General features: G+C 35.1%; 1 protein-coding gene across 1 annotated transcript in view; it reads right to left on the bottom strand.

The window, feature by feature from the left end:
- Nucleotides 1-21,656, bottom strand: part of LOC113227802 (ABC transporter G family member 23) — a 148,498-nt gene extending 126,842 nt beyond the window's left edge. Inside the window, exon 1 of the mRNA XM_026460823.1 lies at nucleotides 21,592-21,656. Coding sequence (XP_026316608.1) covers nucleotides 21,592-21,653 — 62 coding nt within the window. The 5' untranslated portion in view covers nucleotides 21,654-21,656. The remainder of the gene's footprint in view (nucleotides 1-21,591) is intronic.
- Between the last annotated feature and the right edge of the window lie 4,806 nt (nucleotides 21,657-26,462).

Here is a 26,462-nt window from a genome sequence, read left to right as displayed (position 1 = left end):
TGCGTACTAGGATAGCAAAAGTCCATAGTAGTAATCAATTTAGCTCTTTCAGGTTGTTTCTCGAACTATAATATTTGAAATAAATACCGTAAAAAATGTTCTTTTCTCAAATATGTTAGGAAATGTTTGCATTAGTTTCAAAAAACATTTATGGGCCATGCGTCTTTTCGGCCAAGGCGTGCAAAGTAAGTATGAATATCCATTACTGTCCACTTCTCTAAACTTTTAAATCTATTTACTTACAATGAACTATGTAAACAGGCAAAAGAAAAACTCATACAGCCAACTGCCCAGTGTTCATAGTTGCGAGAATTAAAACACCAGTCTGTACCGCTTGCTTAAAAAAAAAGAAAACGACGGTAACATTTAAACTAAAGAGTTTTGGTAGGTATTCTTTTGTTTCTTCCTCTCTTTTGTATTTTGGTTGCGAAAATGAGTGCTAGTGAGAAAAGCAATACACATTCAGGTACATCATCAGAAGTTCATTATTAATATGCCTGGAAAAACGATAGCATTTTTTTAGCAAATGTCCTAACAGGTCAAATAATACTTTTAATATTAATTAATATTTTTTTTACTTTTTTTATTAAACATCTCTTTAGACTTTCATTATTTACTAACATTGTTTGAGAAAAAATCAATACATGCCTCGTCGGGAACTGGGATTACTCGACTCGTATTAATACAAGGCCTCGGTTTCGCTTGTCCTTGTAACTCATACACGTCCGGCAATCCCTTAGTCCCCGGCCTCTGTAATAATGTACTTTTACCAAATGTCTTTTTACAAATAGCAACCCCGAGAGTTTTTTAATTATTTCATCTCAAGGGATTCTGTCCACGAATGAATAGTACTGTGTAACCAATGGTTAGAGGATGGAAAACAGAAAATCAATGTCACGATTTCGAATATAATTTACTTACATAAATAGACTTTTTTAATTTTGATTATTTTAATTTTAAATATTAAAAATTGAGAAATTTTATATATTTAAAATTTTTATATTTTATAAATTCATGAACAACGCCTAGAACTGGTAAACCACGAAGGTATCATATTTCATCACTATTATATACCAAACCACACATATCTTTACAATTGACATCAAAAACTACCGCATTTATATTTAACAATTCTTTTTTTTTCAGTTTTTCATCTATAGTTTGGTATTGCACGGACCTTTTGGCCAACCACTGCAGAGCATGCGTCATTCTATGGAAATTTGTAGACCGTCATTCTCATCCTGAATTTCTTTATAGTCGAAAACTCGCATCAAAGTGACAATTTCTGGTACCAGTCACGGATCTGATTTAATTTTTTTTATTTGATTTAGCTAGCATCCTTAACAACATTTTTGTGTATCAACCAATAAACGTCACACTGTCGGACACGGAGTCTTGACGTAGGTCATAAAAACATTTCCGGCCTGTTAGTTTATCTTTTTCAAATGGTGCGGTTGGAGTAGATCGATAATTTCATTTTCTTAAGCAAAAACTGTATTGTTAGCAAATGTCTATGAAGTTTAGTTCAAAATACCATTTTAAAACATCGTATGGCTTTAGAACTCTTAAATTTTTTGAATCTATAGTCCATTTGTTTAGGTACTTAACTAAATGTAAACAACAATCTTGATACACCTTTTTATTGAAACGTGTAGGTACTTTACAAATCAATTGGTATAAAAATAGGCTTGGAATTTCATATGAAGCTAAGTATTTGTATTTTGTATTTGTAGGTAAGTAAAAATCATTTTATAAATGTATATTTTATTAAATACATTTAGTTAACTACCTGAACAAATGGACTGTAATTCCTTTTAATAACTCAGATTATATTTTCGTTCTAATCACAGCTATGATTGCTTTATTTCTTGTTGGAAAACATAATGATTTTCACGATGAAGTGCCACTACGAAGTTTTGGGTGTGAAGAGGGATACGAAATTAAAAAAAGATACGTATCGCTGTATGACGTTACAATGACACCTTGACAAGAATTTAGATAACGTACAGGAGACTAAAAATCAGGCCCTGTACCGTTTAATAATTACCGTGAAATAAGTAATACTCGACTAAATTAAATGACGCATGATGCAAATGAAGCTTCATAGCTAACATTGTCTTTTAATTGAACGAGTATTACATAATTGACAGTAATTAGTTCGTACGGATATTGGACGGACAACAACAGTAAGCCCCCGGATTCAGGTGGTACTAACCGCGTATGATCTGACTCACAGGAACGAGCTTGGTACGTCAATCACAGAGAGTAGCTGCCAAGGGGAGCAGTCAAGTCACATATTGATGATAGTCTTGACGTGTATCCATACGTCACTCCGTCCTGCTGTAAAGGCTTTGGAAATGACTTGGGTTTCTATGGAGTTTATTCTGAAGTATTCTCTAAAAGTCATCATCTTATTTAAGAGCCAGACTCTTGTCGGTGTAGCTTTCTCCACTCCACCACAACATACCACAGCTGTTCACCATGATCTTCGTTTTTCTTTGTTCACTATACGCCATTCTTGGTCTTCCTTTCTGTCTTTTCCCTTCTATTCTCTCTTCAATTATCACTCTTACAAATTCGTCATTACGCAACAAATGTCCAAACATTTTCCCCCTTCTCCTCTCTATTGCATTCAAAAGACTTCTCTCCTCCTCAACCCTTTCCAAAACTTCCTCAGTTGAAGTCTTTTCAATCTATTTTATTTTTTCCATTCGCCTCCAGCACCACATTTCAAATGACTCCAATCTCTCTCGGTATTGTCCATATTCCAGATATAGGTTTTGATGAATCTTTTTTTCAGTTGTATAGGTAATTTGGAGGTGGAAATATGTTTTTTTTTATTACGGAAAGCCTGTTTGCTATTGCGATTCTAGTCTTTATGTCAGCGGTACATTTGGAATCTTCTGTGATAACACCAACAAGATATATGAAATGCGGTACCTGCTTTACTGGAATGTCATTTATTTTGATGGGTGTCGTTTTGGAATTTTTGTTTAAAAGTACTTATAAGAAATAAAGTTGATTTTTTGCCGCAATTAACTTTTAATTACCATTAACTATACAATGGCTTAAAAATTGTATTAGCTCTGTCAATATAACGCTTAGGTGTCAGAGATCGAACTATTGGGATTTGTATGTAATTAAATAACAAGCTGAAACTATTGTAAATTAAACTATATTTTTCAATTCCAAATCGCGAATGTTTGTTTTTCCAAATAAACCAACATTTCGGGCTTTTCATGCGTCCTCGGCGTCTACTCCCGTTCTCAGTTCGATACAATTACTGTCAAACAATGATACTGCTGTCAAATAAGCAATTACTCGATCAGATCAAAACACAATGTCAAGTGTTCGATTTGGTCGAGTATTACTGATTTAAAGCTCTTTATGTTACTGCAACTGCTATGGACAGCTGTGTTACTTACCATCAGGCGCACAAATTGCTCGTTCCGCCACTTGGCATCATAAAAAACTGACCTAAACAAGCTCAAAAAAAAAATCCACAAAAATATTTTTTTTTTAATATTCCCAAATAAGGGGACGAACTAGTAGTGGTTCTGCTGATAACTGCCACTACGCCCGACACCCTGAAATACAAGTTGACAAGTCCCATGTGCTCACATTACTGCTTGGCAACAGAAATTGGTAAGGGGGCAGTACTTCTCTGGACGAACTCTGTCACACAGGTTGTCTGAACAAGGACCTCTACTGCTACTATCCTCATGATATTCAATAAAAATCAATACTCTTAAAATGCTATTGTGTGTGTTATATCCTGTACTTACTGTATAGAAATACAAAGAACCGTGTCAACGTATATATCACGTTCTACTTCTAAGCACAAGTTTTGTTTTAAACAACTAAATTAAAATTCAACTTTGATACCGGTTGTGGTCATTTTTGTCTATTACAAATTAAAGTACATAGTAAATGCGTACGCGCAATTAGAGGCCAATTAAACAAAGTACGACCGAGATAAAGTTTAGCGGTTACGGCACGATGAGAGAGAGTGTGAGGTAGAAAGCGGAAAATGTGAAATTTCAGAACTAAACATCGGTCAAAATTACTAGCGTTCCCAAAATTATTCTATATCATTTTCGATGAACATATTAGTGATATGTCGTTTGGTAATGTTTAATACAATGGCTTCTTTATTTCATAGGTCAGGAAATTACAATTAAAATCGTATTATTGATTAAACTAAACGTCACAGTACATCTATGAAAATGTAATTTATGTTAAGAGTAATAGTAATCTCTTTATGAAAAATAGTGACAGGCATAACATTAATACGAGGAATAAAAATAAACCAGCTGTTCTTGATAGACGTCTTCACAAAGTCACAAAATCATTTAAGGGGCAGTGTATACTCTTCTAAAACAAGATTCCGGTTGGTGTACAAAATTTGCCATTCACAAGGTTGAAAACTATAGTGAAACAAAAACTTTACACTATTATACAACTTCTGCCTACTTGGATGACAAAAATCCGGGGTAGTAACCCGTTTAGCTCATGGAGGCAGTGGTGGTTGAAAACAATATATTGTAAATGTTGAATGTGTACAAATGTTATTTACAAAGAGCAACCCCTAGAGTTTCTTGCTCATTCTTCTCAGGGGAATCTGCCTTACGAATGAGCGGTAGAGTTTAACCAATGTGACGATTTCAAGTGTAACAATGCTTACCTATGAACATTGACTTACAATTATATGGACGTCGGGTCCGCGCTAAAAAGTGTCCGCACTTGTAAGGCGCTAAAATCGTATACAGAGCGCGACACTCCGCTTTAGTCTTCATTTGTTCTACTGACAGCGCGATACTGCGATGACATTACAATTTAAATTTGGAATAGGTTCACTTGGGACATTTTTTTCGTGGTTTTTGTATTAGACCCGTCGTCCATTTATTTGTAAGTCAATGCCTATGAAATAAAGATTATTTTGAATTTGAACTTGATTTTATCCTGCTCATTCGTTAGGTAGTAGTTTAGTAGCAGTAGAGCTTCTTGTGAAAGTATCCGTCCAGAGCAGTAATGACACGTTACTTATTTCTGCCGCCAAGCAGTAATGTCAACATTACAGTGTTCCGGTTTTGAAGAGTAAGGGTGCTGGTGGAATATTGGATTGGATTGGAAATTTATAATATCAAGTGACGGGACGAACAAGTTGCGCACCTGATGGTAAGCTACACGCCTGTCCATAACAGCTGCAGTGCCACTCAGAGCTTTAAATCGCAAAGATCTAAGGGGCACTGCCACTGCGCCCGTCACTCTGAGACATAAGTTGACAATTCCCATGTGCCTGTTATGGACAGGCGTGTAGCTTACCATCAGGCTAGGCGGCTTGTTCGTCCTGTCACATTTATACATAGCACAGATCTCAAGAAGAAAATTATAAAATCATATTTTATAATGAAGTCACTAATTCACTTTGAATGTATCCCATCTTTCTAGGATATAGGACATTGTAATGTGTTACTACTATATACCTAAGTTATAAATTAGTTATAATCCGCGGATATTTTTAACATTTTTGTCCTGCAAAAACTTGCTTTTAGGGCAATTTGCAACCTATGTACCAGTGTATCTGAGTGATTTAAAGACATTAATATTCTTACACTTGCACAGTACATTACATTTTATTTACAAAAAAATAGTGACAGACATTGACTTACAATTATATGGACGTCGGGTCCGCGCTAAAAAGTGTCCGAACTTATAGGGCGTTCAAATCGTATACAGAGCGTCATTCACGCTTTAGTCTTCGTTTGTTCGACTGACAGCGAAGCAAGCAAAATTAGACAGTACTGCGATGACATTACAATTTCAATTCAACGTTTTAGCTTTTCAATATTCCTTTACATGTCACTACGTTTAAATAGGTTGACTTGGGACATTTTTTTCGTGGTTTTTGTATTAGACCCGTCGTCCATTTATTTGTAAGTCAATGGTGACAGACATAACGTTAATAAGAGGAATGAAGATAATCTGCCTGTTTTTGACAGTCGTCTTCACAAAGTCACAATCATAGGAAATCACGTGTTTATTTTAACATTCCAATTCCTTTTCTTTGTTTCTTTTTCTTTTTCTTCTATTTATTAACCGACATCAAAAAGGAGGAGGTGCTCAATTCGACTGTATTGTTATTTCTATTTTCTTTTGTGTATGTAACGCGGTTATTCCCGGCATTTGTGAATCGATTTTGATAATTCTTTTTTGTAGGAAAGAAGGTACTTCAGTATTGGACCCATTTAAATTTGAAGAAAATGTTTCACATCTACGGGTGGCAAACTAGGAATCCAGTTCCGCGCACTTTCGGGTAACCCATTTCAATAAAACATTTCACTAATTCCCATTGACTTACAAATAAATGGACGACGGGTCTAATACACAAACCACGAAAAAAATGTCCCAAGTCAACCTATTTAAACGTAGTGACATGTAAAGGAATATGAAAAGGCTAAAACGTTGAATTTAAATTGTAATGTCATCGCAGTACTGTCTAATTTTGCTTGCTTCGCTGTCAGTCGAACAAACGAAGACTAAAGAGTGAATGACGCTCTGTATACCAAATATAACGAACGCCCTATAAGTTCGGACACTTTTTAGCGCGGACCCGACGTCCATATAATTGTAAGTCAATGTTTGAGGTGGATTTTTTTAGTACTCCGCACTGAAATTATTTTAGATTAAATAGATGCATACATTGTTATTAATATTAAAACATAATCATGATGCTATGTATAACGTTATATTAATTGTCGACATTCGTTCATTGAAACCATAAAAGGGTCGTCATAGACTGGGATCTACTGTGTATTAGCACAATGCTTTCAGGCATGACATCGCGTTTGCAATGCACATAGTCTGTGCACATAAACGTTAAATGTTCTATAATCCGATTAATATTTATACTAATTAAAGGTAGACGAAAAAAATCCGCGGCAGTCATTGACTTACAATTATATGGACGTCGGGTCCGCGCTAAAAAGTGTCCGAACTTATAGGGCGTTAAAATCTTATACAGAGCGTCACTCACGCTTTAGTCTTCGTTTGTTCGATTGACAGCGGAACAAGCAAAATTAGACAGCACTGCGATGACATTACAATTTCAATTCAACGTTTTAGTTTTTTCATATTCCTTTACATGTCACTACGTTTAAATAGGTTGACGTGGGACATTTTTTTCGTGGTTTTTGTATTAGACCCGTCGTCCATTTATTTGTAAGTCAATGGCGGCAGTTAACAGTTTAGCTCTTGCAGGTTCTAATGTGTCAAACCAAAACACTACAAGGCTCAATACAGTGTTTTGTAATACATATCATAACAACAAGAATCTGTCGACTGTTATCAAAGCTAGCTATAGGCTTTGGGTTCTCTTACTCCTCTCGCTAAAGCAATCCAGCGTCTCGAACAACAAATATTCGGGGTCATAGACGGAACTGACAATGACGCTATATTTCACTATTATTTAGTGAAATATTATACTAAACATAATTAAAACAGGCAAAAGGCTATTAAAGAGGATACTTAGTAAGAATAACAGCAGCCTTGCGCAGTAGCAAACGGTGCAAGATCACGCGACAGTGAAACGACGCAGGCGCAGGTCAGAGGTGACGGTCGGAGCTAATGTCTGACGATGGATTTCTTATAACAATGGGTATGTATTACTGGTCTCATTGCGAATTTCAGAAATACAAAGATCGTCTAATTGAGGAAGAATATATAAGAATATATTCACATAATTTTTAAATAAAAGTATAGACCTATGTACAACACGCTTTAATTGTGATCCGGTAAAACCTGCAAAAACATACCTATATTCAGGAAATTAACTTTCCACCCGCCCATTTAGTTCGTTCTCTGTCATTTTAATAATTATTTTTTAACCACCTGTGCAGTGTTGACATTTTGTTTTCTTTTAATTGTACCCAAATCGAAATGGTAACTTATTTATTTGAATCTGATAGTAATTGTAAGCAAATAATTGATAATGTCGCTTTTGCTAAAAAATAATAGACAAAATCTGAAGTGCACTTTGAACAGAATCCAGAGATGTGAAAATTTCGATACCATCATAAAAATTATGTATAAAATATTACGGTTTTTATGTCATTGTGTTAAATAATGCTTTGGGATTAGCAGATTTCACTTGTACAGGATCACCAACACTGCAAGATTGACTCTAATGACTTGAACATACGGTCTGTAATGGCGCGTTGCCACTACGTCGTGACGACATATTGTCGTGCAGTTTACACGCGACGTGTCGGGGCTTGTATCTTTAAATGAAGTTGTTCACATATAGCACGACACGATTAACTGTCGTTCACGATTTTTTATCGTTACAACGACAAACTGTCGTCACAGTGGAAACAGCTAGAACGACAGTCGTTGGAAGATAAAAAAGTCACGATAAAAACGTGATTTATAGCTGTTCGCACGTATTCCGCTTCCTGCCCTCCCCTCTCGTACATCGCGCCCTCTGCTCGCTTTGCAGTAGCGTTGGGTTGTAGCCAGAGATGGGCAAGGAGGCTGCCGTGAAACGATAAATTGTCGTCACGATCTAGTGGGAATAGCTAGTCACGACAGTCGTTCAACGATAAAAAACCGTCCACGACAGAAAGTCGTGATATGGGAACAGGCTAGACACGATAGTCGTCCAACGATAATAAAACGTGACGACATAGTGGGAACGCGCCCTAAGTGTAAGTTTATGGGAATAATGTCAATAGTTCTAATATTCATCTTAACCAAACCTCCCGACACAGATCGTCGATTGTTTCTTTTTGCTTTCGCCAGTATAAAAGAAATTAAAATCTTCTTTATTTCTTATGTAAGCAAATTAGACTTGACATCGTCATATTAATTGAACTCTACTGCTCATTCGTAAGGCAGAGTCCCTTGAGAAGAATGAGCAAGAAACTCTAGGGGTAGCTCTTTTAAATATACGTTCGAATACATTTAACATTTACAATATTTATTTCAAACTTTTAGATTAGAGCGTTACTACTTGACCAAAATAAAAGATGAAAAATGCGAATAAAGCTTCACACTTGACATTGTGTCCGACGGAGAACAGGACTAGACCCCAGAGGGCCAGGAGACGAAAAGGGGAGGGGTGCTGCGGTGCGAAAGTAAGCGCGTTACGATGCCACGTCGTCGTCGTTCTAACCCGACCTTTTTTAAGGACGTCCCCAATCTGATCTCTCCACATAATTTAATATAAATTTCTGCTGTCAATTTACTAATAAATAATAAACACATTAAGCAAAGGACTAGTGGAACAATGATGTGCGAACTATGGAAATTCCAGTTCACGAGGTGACGGCCATGGATAATGTTTAGATGACGTGATGAACGTTGTATTATGATCGAGTATTGCTTGTAATGACACAAACACTATTGCGACGAAGGATATGTAAGTATTTATAATATAAATTATTCTCACACACAAAAATATCAAATAGGCAATGTATATTTACTTAAACTTGAAGCATAGTATATAGACAAATAGCGTAACTCTCGCCTTTTCAATGCCTACACGTCGTCGCTTTAGGCGTACGTAGGTACAAATTGTCTGTCTATAGAATATGTAGAGATTACAAAAGATAATTTGAAAAAATGTATTTATTCATCACATTACTTATTCTCGAGTTATGTTGAAAGAATCTTTCCCGAATGCATTTTTTTTGCAGTATTTTTATTTATTTCATAAAATTACAACAAAATACCAAAACACTGGGAAATTCATAAATAGACAATTTGTATTAATAATTTACAGAAGACCGTCGTTCATTCATCATCTCACAAAACCTCAAACATTCATCGCACGCAGTCACCCATCCACTAGTAAAAATATCACAGTCTGGTGCAGATACCAGAAGGTCATTAAGACAGTTCAGAGCGCGAACAAGCGATGATTTACTGTAAGACACGGTGCGCACCGGCCGGCATTGCCAGCAGATGAACGCGTGGCCGTAGATCAATATTATTTAGCGGGAGGGACAAACAGGTACACCAGTTGCGCCACCAAATGTGGGCAATCGGAATCTCCTCGCAAGATGTCATAAGCAAAAGTTAGTAGACCATAATTGCGTCATACTTCTAAAGAATTAGACCCCAAGGCGCCAAGGATGAGGAGGAGAATTTCAATTTATTCTGAATTTGAACCTCCCCAATAAATAATTTTGTGTGATTATTGAAATAATTTAATTTCTTCGATGAATTAAAACAATATAACAAAATTTTTTACATTTTATTTTTAGTCACCATTGTCAATTTAATGTGAACAATAATAAGAATAAAATATACCAACTGATTTATATTACTTAATAAGTAATGTATGTACGACAAATCGCGTAGATGAACGTGACATTTTTTTTTTTCACCGAAAAGAAAAAGTTAGGTGCATGGGTGTACATCCACCCATGGGGGTCAATCGTCAAATGCGAATTTCAGAAAACCTATTCCTCGCTAGCGTGCAAAAACGCTTTTACGCGCTGATTTCTATTGAGAAAGAAAGCCTTTCTGAGCTAGTAAGGTGAAAAATATTTTTTCTACTTCTTTTTCTATTTTTACTTTCAAAAAAACGAACACGGAAAGTTTGTCATTTATGAACAGTGCGACTTCTGTCAAGTCAGGCCAAGTTCAGGCCAAGTCCTGCAAAGTAAGTATGAAAATCCATTACTGTCAACTTCTCTAAACTTTTAAATCTATTTACTTACTATATTATATTGAACTATGTACAGTAACATGTTCGTAATTGCGAGAATTAAAAATACATACATGTGCCGCTGACTTTTTTTTAAAAGGCGGTTTAAATAGAGTTTTTTTCTTTGGTATCCTTTTCGGTTTTTTCGTCTTTTAGTTATCATCTCACGCTCTAATAGATCGATCCTATTCCCATTATGCCAACGATTTTGATGAACCCTTACCTGAACATTTTTTTCAGTTGCGTCCTTGTTCATTTTTTTATCGTACTGCGCTGAACCCCACACAGAGAATAATTAGCTCCTATTAATCATCACGTTTGCCTCCCAGTGGAATAGGCACAAACTGTAACTAGGTAATCCAATGTAATGAGGTTATAATAAATAATGTCCGCTTATTTTCTTTGGAAAACAGTCATAATATTTGCGCACACTTGATTAAATACAGTGGTTAACATCAGCTAAACACAATATGCCAAAATGGCACAGGTTATGTCAACTTAGAACAATTTTTTGTTGTGTTTTTTCGTTTCCTACCTTGACAAATGTGTTCGCGCATTATCCGACACATTATTATGTTGTTTTTGTGTCGTTCGTTGGGCAGGTGTACGTGTGTTCGCTAATTTTTTATTTGTTTTCTTATTAAACACTGGCTGTTGCCGATATACGTTTTCACACCACTGAAAGAAACAAATGTCTGTCTTTTGCCCGCCTTTTCAGTTGTAGATATATTTATTTAAACAGAAGGTAGTCACGTCCACCTTATAATTTTAACTTTTTTGTTAGAAAACTGATCTCAAAAGTTTGTGGAATTACATCCATTTGCCAGGTTTTATTGCGGCCGGTTAACGGAAAGTACGCGAAATTCTATGAATCGGATGCATCCCCCAATTTGCCGCAATTGGAGGTGGAATAATTACTTCAAATTTTAATGGGACCACTACTCCCTTTCCAACAAAAAAAAGTGGCATCGAGACCGGTTCACAAATCGAAGCCTTACATTCTCAAACTCGTATCTTATAAAGAGTGATTATTCATATCACTTCCTATTTTTTTTTAATTCAATCATCAAAGGTGTTAATTTGGTTGCATTACTTTAAGAATAGGTAAAATCTAGTGTGTAAATATGACGTGAAATCAGCCGGTAACATTTGTATATACAATCCATTTTTCGCATTTCAGTAACTTTGTTTTCTTTATTTGTGAAATTATTTTCTGTAAAAAAATTTTACAAATATTTTTTTACAGTCCATCATTGCTTTATACGTCTTTGCTCTGCTGGTTCTAATAGACCCTCGTTGGTAATTTCTTATTTGCCGTCAGTAATAATACACAATAAATTATTATTTCCATTTCACCGAACGACTTGAAAGTTCCTGTAGTAAGAAAATCCGATGATAATACAATAATATGGTAACCCTACGACAGGCTGTTCCCTATCCAACTCCAGTACAAAGTTACTGTACGTTCTTGTAGAATTGAATGGTGACAATTTGGAGTACATTATTTTATATCGAAGTCTCTTTAAATTTTATCACCGCCTTATATTTAACTCAATTGTGTCTCCCGCTGCAGTAAGAACAAGTACAATTGTGTATTTGATATTGCTCTAATTAATTATGTTTCGAGTACACATACTAAAATACACCTCATATTTTTATAAAATGCTTAACAGTAATTATATATTTAAAAAATATTTGTTTAAAAACGTAAGTACAACAGTATTTCTTAACAATAAAAAATACAAATAATCATAAGATGTATACATTACATTATGTGTTAAACAATAATATCCGGAGCTCGTAGGGCCAATGGTGACGGAGGAAGCTGACACGTATTTTTAAAATCTTATAAATATATACAATAAAAAGTTTCTTTGTTTAGGTATAAACTAGTGTTACAACGAATAATATGATAACGAATTTTCGGCAAGGATCGTGGCTGAGCATGGGTCAGCATGGCGGACTATAGCCTACACCTTTGCCTGAAACCCGTGCTCTGCAGTAGGACATATAAAACGGTTCATGATGTTGAACTTCAGTTATAATTGATACTTCAATGTTGTAAAACAAAAAAGGTAATTTAATTTTCAAGTTAATAATCTGACATCATATTGACGTCATAACGAAGTTAATAATTGTTTATTTCACATAAGTTATATGAACATAAATTTTGAAAAAAAAATTTTGTTTTGGTTTGCGAATAATAAGTACTTGGTTGAATTTGCTAGCCTTTAAGTCATAACTAAACTACATAATAAGAGGTGGTTTTCAATTGGTGTGTTACATTTTTTATTTCTTACAAAAATAAGTGAAATACTGTGCTTTCTTGAACTTACAATGTATGTTCAGCATTAATATTAGTAACACGATTTTTCTTATTTCTTCCTCATGTTTTAGGTGGGTTTTTTATATTATACGTGACGGTACAAACAATTCATGCGCCTGGTGCTAAGCGACACGCCTGTCCATAGCAGTGGCAGAGCTTTAAATCGCAAAGATATGAGGAACACTGCCAATGCCCCTGACATCCTGGGACAAACTTGAAAAGTCTCGTGTGCCTGTAATTTCACCAGCACCTCTACCTTTCAGAATCGGAACGTAGTAGGTATTCGGTATTCGGGCGAAAAATAGGCTGAATAAGCCGAATAGTAACCGAGTATTCATTGCAACTCTAGTATAAATCTATTAATAACTCGCCATTACCATACAATGTATTATATTATTGTTACAAAATTTACACGTAAAACTAATTTATATTTTAAATATTGAATCTTCGCTCATAAAGTAGCATGTAGCACATACATCCAGTAGAATGGGTAGCATACTGTGCGTAGTATATATACTTTTTATTTCCCCTATGTACTTGTAATTTTATTTATTCTGTTTTTATTTTTATCAGCTTGACTTGCAAGTGCTTTAGTGGTATTGTAAATGCTACTTTCATGTGTTTTCAAAAAGCTATGAAACTATTTTTCCGGATTTAATTCGCGTATATTTGTTTTTCAAACAAACCAACATTTCGGGCTTTTTACAGGTCCCATGGTCACGGGTGACCCGTCATATTTATAAATTATAAATATACGCGAATTAGATTAAAAAAAAAAGAACTCCATACGTTTTCAATAAAATAAATAAACAAATCAGGGCCAAAAAGTAATCGACATTGATTTATGGTAAATTCCAATTATTTAACAACGCTTTCTAATAAATTCACTTTTCTTATTTAAAAGGAACATTGCAAAAAGAAAGCGAACCGTCCATCACTCTGGGTTATCTTTATCAAATGCTGCTCATTAGTTGCGCTTGGCTACCTAGGCATTATAGGCAATTCATAGGCCATTGACCACCTTCTAACATTGCCGTAACTGGATAGTGCATTGACTATGTAATTCACTGATTTTATATTCATTATCTAAGAAAAGTGCCCGAAAGTCCGTGCTCCTCGTACGTCTGGCGTATCCTGGGCATCGAGTATATAACCAAAAATAGAGACGAAATGTCATTTAATTTGTTTGAAAGCTATTCTGCCAAATCATTACGGTGACAACTGTGCTCCGATTGGCCAGCCCGAATTCGAAACAATTGATGGGTGTCGTCAATTGTTTCACTTCAAATCGATCAGTTTAACTTGAGCTTTGCTATAATGGACGAAAATTGCAATATTACTTATTTAATATTTAATTACCGATGAATTGTGATTCCGTTTGTTTTGTAATTAGATGTTTTGCTGTTTTTCCCACACCACGGAATGGAACAGCCCCCCCATTGTTAGAGATATTATCTTTATTACATTAAATACAAAATATTTTTGGTCAGTTGTTGGCGCTGTACTATTTCAGTTTTCTAACTTGTGATTTCAGCGCAAACGAGAGTTGATATTTAAAAGTGGTATAAGGCCCATTTGCATGATGCGTTGCCAGGGATGAATGGACCTTATTTCGTTTCTATTTCTGGTTATATACTCGATGACCCTGGGCAACAATCGGTGAGTACCTTCACGCTGATTGGTAAATCTTTTTACCAGGACGGATATACGGGTTGTCCCATCTCAATACAACGCGGATAATTATTTGTTTTTAACCGAGTTAAAAAAGGAGTAAGTTCTTAATTTGATTGTATTTTTTTTTGTACGTTTGATACGCGATTACTCCGGACTTTGTGAACCGATTTTGATTATTCTTTTTTTTGTTGGAAAGAGAATACCTCAATATTGATTCTATTTAAATTTGAAAAAAATATTCTACCTCTAAGGGTTTGAAACTAGGGGATGAATCCGGTTTCGCACTCTTTCCGGTAACCGATTTCAATAAAACTTGTCAAATAGATGTAATGAATGACAAACTATTGGCTTTTTAAATAAAAAAGTTGTAATTATTATAATGCCGGTCGAAAGCGTTAATTGTAAGGGTCAGTTCCTTCTAAGTAACATATTTATGTCCACTTGCACTAAAGTTAAGTACATCTTAAACCAATGCTTGCAATGCAAAAGACAAGCATTAGTTTAAGATGTACTTAACTTTAGTGCAAGTATCTTAGTTTAAAGTAACATCCAGAAATTTTACATTGAATTTTCGAAAACCGAATTCTAACGCGTTTTACTGTCAATATTCTTTCTTCAAGATGGAGTTCCGACTCTTAGTCGTAGCAGTTGGAGAATAACCGAGTCTCTTAAAGATCGTTTTCCTTCCTGGGGTTTGATTTAGAACGACAACTCAGTTGTCGATTCGATTCGATTTCATATCGTACGATTTATTTTCTTTTTTAATTACAAACTGACTGAACGTCAAACTGTCGTATTCGAAACCGAACAGAAATGACGTCACACGATTACTCGACCTTCTCGATCGGCAAAGGCTACAAACGTTATTCAGAACACAATTAGCGAATAAAAGTTACAATTGTTTACAAAGCAAGAATGTAATTTGGAAATCTCTTATTAAACAAAGTCTGGATTTTGTTCAATTTTATTAATATATTCTAATGCAAGACTAAATAATGCAATCCTATATTTTAGGCCCTTAAAGTCTTAAAAATTTATAAAAGGATTTAATTTTTCTTCTTTTCTGATTTCTATTTCACCGACTAACTCCGTAAACGCTGTTGGATAACGATATCGTATACGAATCCGAATCCAACGCTTAACTCGAATGTTCTGAGTAGCTCGGAAAGCGCCCTTCGATATCTGGATCCTGGTTACACATGGCAGGTACACATGGGCCGATTAAACGGCCTAATCCGTGGATGTGGCCATCTAATCGGTCCATGAAGAATTTATGATAATGATTATAAATAATGAAAAAATAAAATAAAAATTTGACAACATCAAATATCTACGTTGCTCTGATCCCAAAGTACTATGGAAATGAGAAACAACGACGGCACCACAAACACTCAACCCCGAGACAATATAGAAAAGATTTCTACAAGATTTTTCCGGCCGGGGATCGAACCTGAGTGATGAAACCACCATGACACCATGAAAACCGGTGTGCAAGCCACTTGACCATTAAAAAAGTTCCTAGGTCACGTTTCACTTAATTTTTTTGCATTTTTTAGACTAGACAAACATGTTAAATTAATTATTATAATGTATTTTTTTGTGACAGATCGAACAGCATGAGTGTTTACATCATTGTTTACATAAACAAAAACTACCGTAAGACGGATCACTGACAGTGGTTCAAAATGCATTCTCACAATGTCTTCATGTCAAATAAGTAATAATCGACCAAATGAAAACACAACGTCAAGTATGAAGCTTCATTCATATCACGCATCTTTTAATTCAATCGAATGTTACTTATTTCACAGTAATTGTTTCGGCGGACGGAGAATGTAAGTAGACTCTCCTAGACCGGGAAAGTTGGCGTGCTCAGGGGAGGCTTTGTCCAGCAGAGGAAAAGGTGATAAATTTTCTAATACTTTGTTTGAGTAGTATTAAACGTCTATATAACACAATTTTTATTTGAATAAGCTAGCATAATTATTTGCAGTCACTTGGTTGATAATTTTTAGATGATTTTTTTTTAAACCACCTAAATATCGACATGCTTCATTCCGCATTATAATTGACTGGTGTACACATGTCAATTCAAAAGCTGTCCGCCTTACAATGAGGTCGACAATCAAACGACCCTTTTATTTAAAGTTTAAAATAAATCACCAAAGTTTATGGACAACTAAAGCCATTAAGCTTTTAAAATATAAATACTTGCGATGCTCTCTCGATCTATTGACCACTAAATTGTAGTTACACCTAGCACATCAAGCAATGCAATTTATGTCACTAATATAAGCTTCAAATTTTGAAATTTAGTGACGAACAATAACGTAAATTATAATTTCAACCTACCAATACGATATATAATAAGTTTACACCGTCTATGATGTATATTATATTCAAGCCAATCCACCTAAAGTATTTTTTACAAACATCCTTAAGGTCACCGACATCAATGAGAATAGGAAACGTTAATAAAAATGAAAATGTTCAAGTATATTAATGAATCCTAATTAGCATAAAAAAGATACAAAATTATTGCTTTATAAAAAAAATCAATAAGATACTTAAAGCGCCACCAAGCGGACGCTTGCAGAACCATTACGAGTCTAAGTCGCATTTAAATAGTTCGCGCATAAAATAATAGATGGCGCTATATGTAACTTTAAAAACTGAATAACATTATTAAGTTGTAGTCCATGCTGCCTTATTTTCCGTGTTCATAGACAAAAGTGAAAATTGGATGAGTTCGTGAAAAAATCTAGGAAGAATAAAGATGATTACTTAACAATTCTAAGGATACGTTCTTGGTACTGCAGGATCTATTTTATATCAATATTAAAAGGGCGCATAGTTACATTTCATACGCTTTGTTTTCGACTGCAAATATTAAAAATGGAAAATGATTTCCTCTAACAGGTAAGCTCAAGGTTTATAATGATACACAGTTATTTTTAATTAACTTATTTCTGTCGTTAAACATAGACTTTTGATATTATAAATGGTTTTTGTGAACTCATACAAACTATAATAATTAACTTCACATACCTACCAAGATGGTACAAACAGAATAATTTATGAATACGCGAAAGTTGAATGAATGTATGGGCGTATGTTACGCTCAAGTTAGAATGGTTAGATGAATTTGAATGGGAGGTTGATTTTCTCTTTATGCCGTGAATTATTCCAAAGCGATTAATGCAAGGGGGTAAAACCATCTGCGTAAACCCCGGGCAGGGTAATAAATTATCTTTAGGGATATTTCTTTTCACATAATTAGTATAAAACCAAATACTCAAAAATTGTATATACTAATGTAAATATATATACTAATATAATGATATATGGTGATTTTAGAGTTAAGAAAATACTGAATGAAATTGCGAATAATGGATTTTTTTTATTTATGTATAATATTTAGTTATCCTTTTATAAACGATAATATAAATTTATTGGTTCCATTCAGTAATTTTTCAACATTCAAATCGAGTTTTCTCAAGTCCTCCATTTTTGAGTTACAACAGTATTTGGTTCCGTGTGCGATATAGGAGTGATTGTGATCTTAACGCCCTTTTGTGCCCTTTGCTCTTTAATGGGGGGCAAATGGCAAGAGATGTCAAAACAAAATGTTTAATTTAGACCATTTCAACACGCAATTGCCCCATAGATGCCTTTAATTAAGGGTGATTATTTTATGCAACAAATAGAGGAACTTCGAACACAATCAATTAAGCGAAGCTCTTTACTAAAATAAACTAGATGGAAACGAAGTCACGCGTGGCAACTAGTGTAAAATAAAAACAAAATCATCTACATTCTCGATCTCGCGACAAAATCAAACAGGTAACCGTCTGATGCAACATTACCGCTGACCCGGTGACGCAAGAGCCACTTTCGCGTGCCGCCGCCGGCTCGGTTCCACTGCCTCGTAACCTACATGCCATGTGTACTTGTATGCGATTTACGACCTTATTAGGAAAGGATGTCTGTTAAAAAATTGTAATCCTTACGTAAAAAACTATATAGGATTTTAACAAAGTTGTAATGAGAACTGAGGTCATAGTCGACTTGTTGTTGACATCACCATGTAGCATGTTTCTGAGTTATCTAGGATTCTAACGTAAAAAAACTTTATTTTCCTGCAAAAACTTTGTTTTTATGACCAGGACAACATACCATTAAAGAAGTGTACAAATTTTTGGATTTCTCTTTATTTAAAGACCTAATTATTAATTATACCTTTTTCATAAAAAAAAACTAACTTCAAAAGTTTGTGGAATTACGTCTATTTGCCAAGTTTTATTGCAAACGGTTAAGGGAAAATGGTTGAAATGTAATAAACTTAATTTTCTACCCTTACAGGTTGAATATTTTCTTCAAACTCAAATGGGACCAATACTGGGGTATCTTTCCAACATAAAATAATCAACAAAACCGGAGTAATCTCGCAACATACACACAAAAAATACAGTCGTATTGAAAACCTCCTCCTTTTTGAAGTCTGTTAAAAAGGAACATTATATTTCAAATCAATAGTATATTTCTACTAAAGTTCTATGAAATTATGGCAATTAGAGCGTTTTCGTACTACGTCCGATTCGTGTCAGCCCAGCGGCTTGTTTTGATTACCTTTCCAGATCGGAAACTGCGTCTCTCCGAGTCGAGGCGCATAATTGCGATTCACAACTGGCAGATATAAAACTTTTGACATTTCAAATCGAAATAATAGTTCATTCAACTCACAAATTAGATAGATATAGTGGAAATCAGGTTCATCTTCTCATAATTGTTTTGGACGCACGTCAAATGGAGACTCCCAGTTCCGAATTGGAGAAATGACGGTACGAAATCATTTCTCTAGGTGTACGTACAGGCGATACTCCTATTTTGTCGGTTTCGCATCGGGCTTAGTGCACTAGCGGCATCCGAAGTGGGTCCGAGTTCTCTAGATTTGTATAGCCTCGGATTCGGAACAAATACGAATAGGATGCAGCGTGCAAACGCGCTATGAACGGAGAAATGTCTAGATTTGCGGGATTATGTGTACCACTGCAACAGCCACGAAAGCCCAAACACAAGAGACCTATTGTACACTGTTGAGGAGTCTTCTCATCTTTCTGCCATTTCCGTCATTAGCGAAGCTCTAGGTCACCATATCATTTTATTTTCATTGAGAATTGGAAAAAATTCAATAAACCAGATTCATCCTCTTACTTGCCACCTTTAGAGGTGGATTATTTTCTTCAAATTTGAATTGGACTACTATTGAGGTACTGCCTTCGGGGTCGAACGGTTACCATGTTAATCAACCACGCAAAGGTCCTGGTTCAATTCCCGGGCCGAGAGAAAAATTTGTATGGTCTACATTTATTTCTCTCGTGAGTTTGGCTGTAATTTGTGTATGTCTATGTGTGTGTCCATGACACTTGCGACCCTTTATTTTTTCGCGATACATGATTTCCTTATTGCGGGGCTATGAGTGTGTACCTTAGACTATGGAAATTATTTTTTTCCATTGTTTATGATGAGTACGTTATTTATTATTTATTAATAGACAAATTATACACAAAAGTTAGAGTGTCATTGCCAGTAACATGATGTGTCAAAGTGAAAAACGTTAATGGTTTGAAAAATACATATACATATATTTATGCGATTTAAAGACGAAGAAAAGATAGTCTCATTTCCAATTTGTATTCTTGTTATTAGCCTAACTATATGACACTTGGCCTAACCCCCTCCCATTCCCTCTTCCCCCTCACTTAGGAGAGACGCGTATCCAGAAAAGCGTTGTATCAAACGAATATGGTTTGACACATATCCCATACAAAAATTCGTGCCATACATAAGACATCAACGAGTTAAATATGTCGATAAAATTTCCACCACTAGCTCTTGGATTTATTTTTTTCTGGAATTTTTTCTCGCAATAAACAAGATTGCATTCAGAAGTGTCTTAATGAAAATAAGAAATATAAATACTATGTCGATATAGAATGTAAATAAATTGGTTGGCGTTCTTGTAGGGAATGTACTTTCAGTGCTAAAAATATGACGATATTTACATTATTATGCTAAGTAAACCAGCAAGAAGAACCTTGTCCTTGCAGAAAGGACTCGTGCTCACCAAAAGGACAAATATGACTTGATATGAACCTGTTTCAATACTGGTGTAGACGTTTGCGATGCCGAGAAAGAACCCATGTAGTAACAACACCCGCTATCGTATAATAGCGCAGTCCCATTATATCGTGACGAAAGACGGTCGTGTAGTATAAAGTGTCGTGGCTTGTAAATTTAAATGAAGTTGTTCACATATAAAACAACACGATTAACTGACGTTACAACGACAGACTGTCGTGGCAATGGGAAGAGCTGGAACGACAGTCGTCTGTAATCGCAATTTCAAACGATTCTGTAGTGCAAACGACAAGGCGACTGCCATGAACGATCAGACACGACAGTCGATTATCTTTGTGAAAATACTGCACTAGTTATTATAATAACAATATTACTATCATGCCTGACAGACGCTGGTTCCAATCCGGGTCAAAGAAATTTTTCTTTGTGTTAGTCCAATTTTTGGATTGATAATAAAAATATGTATTAATGAATGAACGAAATGTTCTTTTATTAAAATTACAGTGACACAAAACAGTAATGTAAGCATCGGATATACGTATATGCTCAATTAATGTAAGTTAATTAGAATTATTGCTAAGTAAGAATATTATTGCAATTTTTTTACAACTTTTCCTATGTTTTATTAAATAATTACAAATATAAATAAATATCATGTTATGTGTATTATCATGATATAATATTTAACTTTTAAAACATATAACATTTCTGAAGTTTGTAGATAGAAGAAAATACTCACCCCACTGTCGTCCAGCTAAACATTCGCTTCACCCTCTCCTTCTGTAGATCTGGAGCAGCCATTCTTGCTGAAACAATACAAAAAACACATTCAAAACTTATTTCAAGACATACTTGTGAGCATTTTACTTTCTGGGGTTAAAGGTCACGAATGCTGGTAAATCAGGCACATGGGACTTGGCAAATTTATGTCTCAATGTGACGGACACAGTGGCAGTGCTCTTCAGATCCGTGCGATTTAAAGCTCTGAGTGGCGTTGCAAATTATGGACAGACTTGTCGCTTACCTCCAGACAAACGTCTTGTTCGTCCCATCACTTGACGTCATGAAAAAATATCCACAGAAACTTGTATTGTAACTATTTCTATCACCGTGTTCTTTATGCATAGTCTTATATTGCATATCATATAATTACATGTATAAATTGTGAATAAATGACATTTTTTAACACTTCATCACTAGTTTGTTTATTGTGTAGTCTTTTTATGTATTTAGTACTTGTTGGCTGTTTTAAATAAATAAATAAATATAGCACAGAAACTTCGAAAGAGGAAATCAGATTTTCGGATTTTGCACGCTCCATGATCACGGGTGACTGGCAAACGGCAGCAACATATCAGTCTGCACTCTTTTGTTGTCGACAACTACCCTCACCGGCAATTCTTGTGGTGTTACTTTTGTAACTCTCGCGCTTACTTCATATGCGTAATGGAGGAACTCGGTTGTATATCGCTGGATATTATAATTATAATAATCAATCTATTTATAAATTATTCACCGACGTCAACGTGCGCGTTGCGAAGTAAGTGGAAATGTTGCTCAATTCCCCTACACTAACGTCGCTTTTTAACACTGTAATCTACTAGTAAGTCAACTTGAGCAACAGCGTGTTTACACATGGTCGATTGCCACCTTCGGCACAATATTTCGTCTTGCCGAAAGAGGCGCAGTCAACTCTCTGTTTACACCGTGGTGTGACGCGGCTGCCAATACGCTGAAACTTGTTTACTCGATAGTCGCTTTCGGAAGACGACCAAGTACCCTGACAGTGTTTACACCTAGTCGAATCGTTCGACTTAGTGTCTACGGGCGAGCGAAGGTGAGAAGACTGATCTCGCCATTATAACTCATAATATTGGGAAAAGATTTAGAGTTTTACCTTGATAAGAAATCTGTACTATACTAAATCTGTATTTAACTACCTCCATGGCCGAACGGTTATGGTGGACTGCCACGCAGAGGACCCGGGTTCGATTCTCAGGCCGGGAGAAATATTTGTACAGTCTACATTTATTTATCTCGCCAGTTTGGGTGAAATGTGTGGTGGTATTGGCAAAGACAAAGCCATCTCTAAAAAATCATACACATATAACTTCGAACCGACCTTATTTTAAACAATGTAGAGTTGCATTTAAATATTGATAAAGTTTAGCATACTGTGTGTTGACATAAGAAATTAGAGATGCTTCCATCTCTGCTTTCAAATTGCAAATATTCAGCTTAAAAACAACATGATGTAGAGAAGAAATATATGTATTTTTGACAGCAATAAGCAACTCCACGTCGTTGAAGTCTTTTGCATAGTAACACCTTTTTGCATCTTTATCAAATCCGGGTAAATTTACCAAGTAATTTCATGGAGACCGTTTTATATCAAATGAAACCGTAAAATAAATACCTACATATCGACTGTGAACTGGCAACCGGTACTATCTGAATTTTCTAAAGATTTCATTTTTTAACATCACTTTATACTATTTCATACTCCGCAGCGTTGCAAGAAATTCCATTGTTTTTAAAAACACGTGTCATAAAAATATTTAAAAAACTACGTATTTTTATTTAATAAAGCAGATGCTACATAAATGACGCAAACAAGTTTTTTCTTCATAGTGTAAATTTGTCAAAATTGAGATAGTACCGGTTGCCTGGTCACAGTTGATGCGCTATCTTTAAGCACTTAACTAAGCCTCGACTTACTCTACAAACAAGCAAATACATAATATATATTCCCTGTACTATGACTCCCAGAGTAACTGAATTATCCAATGCAATTCAAACACTCAGAGCAGAACCAAGAAAAGTTTATTTCCGAAAATGGTTCTAACACTAATGAAAATAATATCGTCTAAGTAGTTATTCAAATTAGATCACTTGCAGGTCGTCCTATCTGTGATATTTGGAATAAATATTGTGAATGAAAAATGTGTGCGAATATTTATTTACAAAGAATTACTATTTACAAAGAATTACCCTAGAGCATTATACTCATTTTTAACAGGAGAATCTGCCTTACAAGAAAGAAGTAAAGTTCAATCGATGTGACGATATCAAAAATGTAATTTGATTACATAAGAAATAAAGGATTCAATTATATGAATAAAATTGCGACAAGGTGCCCAAGATGCTTACTACGTTCCCCCTGTGTAAGGCTATATTAATGCGTTGGGTAAGGTAGCTGCCGGCCCTTGGGTTTAACAGTCTATTTTGGATAAAATTTTTAACAGATGAAGGGCAGCGGGACCTCACAGACAGTCGGAGGTCGTGGTAACTTATTACTTTTTAGCCTTACTGCTGCTGTGCTGGAGACGGGATGGGGCAGTTTGAGTTTCAGCTATCTATTAAATAACAAAAAGCCCGCGACACGAACTATATATATATATATATTTTGATATATATATATCAAAACTTTAATCACTGAAATATAATATAAGTGCTATAAGACATGTTTACTTTATTATTTCCTTTACTAAAATTTATATTTGCTCAATAAATATTCATACTTTAAACAAAAACGACAAAAGTAGTCAAAAAGTACCTTCCGGTTATGCTCGACTTGTTGGTTAAGATTGAATTATGGATAATTTTATGTTGAACTTTATATAGGACTGGCAAATCTGGTAACTGCAGCTCCTCGTGAACGAGTTCGTCCAGGGTGACGGGTGGCAGTGTCCCTCTGATCTTTGCGATTTCAAGTTCGAGTCCCAGTTCCAGGGAAGTACATTACCTATTTCTGCATTCACGTTTTGTAGGGTGCTGGTAAAATTAGAGGCTCATGGGTCTTATCAACTAATTTCTCAGGGTTATGGGCGCAGCGGCAGTGCCTCTTATATCTTTGCGCTTTAAAGCTCTGAGTGGCACTGCAACTGCTATGGACAGGCGTGTCGCTTACCATCAGGCGCACGACCTGTTCGTCCCGTATCTTGGTATATATAAAAAAATACTTTTATACCATACCCAAAAATTAACTGACTGTAAACCAGCCATGATCACCGGACCCGTGAAGGGTCCGAAACGTTGCCTTATTTGAAAAAATAATACGCGATTAAGAGTGAATACTACCTCAGCTCGAATTAATTCCATTGTTATGCGAAATCAACCAAAGCCATTTGCGGTTGTAATGACACTTAAGATCCGGAAAGTTACATTTTCTATGTGCATCAATATAGCAAAAACCAAAAAAACTCGATTTTATTCCATACTGCCTACTAATGTTCAATAGCTTCTTGTCGATGTCCTTCACAAACTAATTGAATTCTCTCATGTTTTAACGTCATAGAATAATTACATGTTCACTGTTATATAATTTATTATTTATATTAATCTCTGCGTATACAAAAAATCCAACCCAATTACAAAAATACTGGTAAAAAAATATAGAAATAATATGTTAATACATTTCTGGGAATCTTAAATATTTTATAAGATTTACTTTTATCGTTGACGTTGTATAATTTTTTTTTAAATTTATCTTGTCAATGTTGAATTCAATACTAGAATCACTACTTCAAAACTAAAACTTACGAAGCTTCTCTTCCTCTGTTTCTCTTGTCATTTCTTTGTGGGTTCTGTGACCTTTCTTGACACAGACCTGTTTTGTAAGTATGTCTGGCCAGTTCAGCATTAAAAGACAAGGTCAGGCATATACTGCCTTGTGGTGTCGATATTTCTTTTATTTAAAATTTATACAGATATGGACACTTTGCTTCTGATAATATTGTTGGACTTTTTTGTGTATTGATACCGATCTTAATTTTTTTATACAGGGTAATCATAAAGTGTGTCCAAGCGATTATTCCGTAAATATAAAATACATTGAAAACCTTTAAACTGATATCGAATGTGCGTTACCTAATGAAGAAAACGACATCAATAACTTTTCAAAAATAAAACTAGATGTATCCAACATTTTAACGTTAATCGCTCCCAATAACTACTTTGAATGTAAATTTTTGTACTTAATTCAAAAAAACATCACTTTGTTTTTATTCAATTAAAATATAGTTTTATTACTTTATATTTCTGACAGTTTCGTTATTTGTAAACTTTCCTTACCTCTTCAAGTAGGTCTATTAAATCGTCTTTACGACTGTCATATTAAATATATGGGAGCGTTTAATCGACGACATGATTACTTAATCTACTTAGTAGCAGAAGTAGTAGAGCTCCTTGCGAAAGAGTTGGTCCAGAGAAGCCACCACCTTACCTATTTCGGCCACTAGGAAGTAATGTCAGGATTACTGTGTTCCGGTTTTGAAGGGTAATAACAGTGCTGGTGAAATTACAGGCACATGGGACTTGTCAACTTATGTCAGCACTGCAACTGTTATGGATAGACTTGTATCTTATCATCAGGCGCACGACTTGATGATATTAAATATTAAAAATAAACGTTTTTAATACCTCTTATACTGGGCACACTTAATTATTACACCCTATATAGATTTTTACGAGAGATATAAAATAATATAGACAAGAATTTATGACAAAGTAAACAGCATACATAGTGAACAAGCATGTACTGGGGCCGAGCAATATTTACCCATGGTTAAAGAAGCAACCTTGGTAGTTGTGAAACACGTCACTGTGTGA

Source organism: Hyposmocoma kahamanoa, unplaced genomic scaffold, assembly GCF_003589595.1.
Source record: "Hyposmocoma kahamanoa isolate Upper Pololo Valley unplaced genomic scaffold, ASM358959v1 217, whole genome shotgun sequence".
NCBI classification, from domain to species: Eukaryota; Metazoa; Arthropoda; class Insecta; order Lepidoptera; family Cosmopterigidae; genus Hyposmocoma; species Hyposmocoma kahamanoa.
This window is presented reverse-complemented; position numbering and strand designations above follow the sequence as displayed.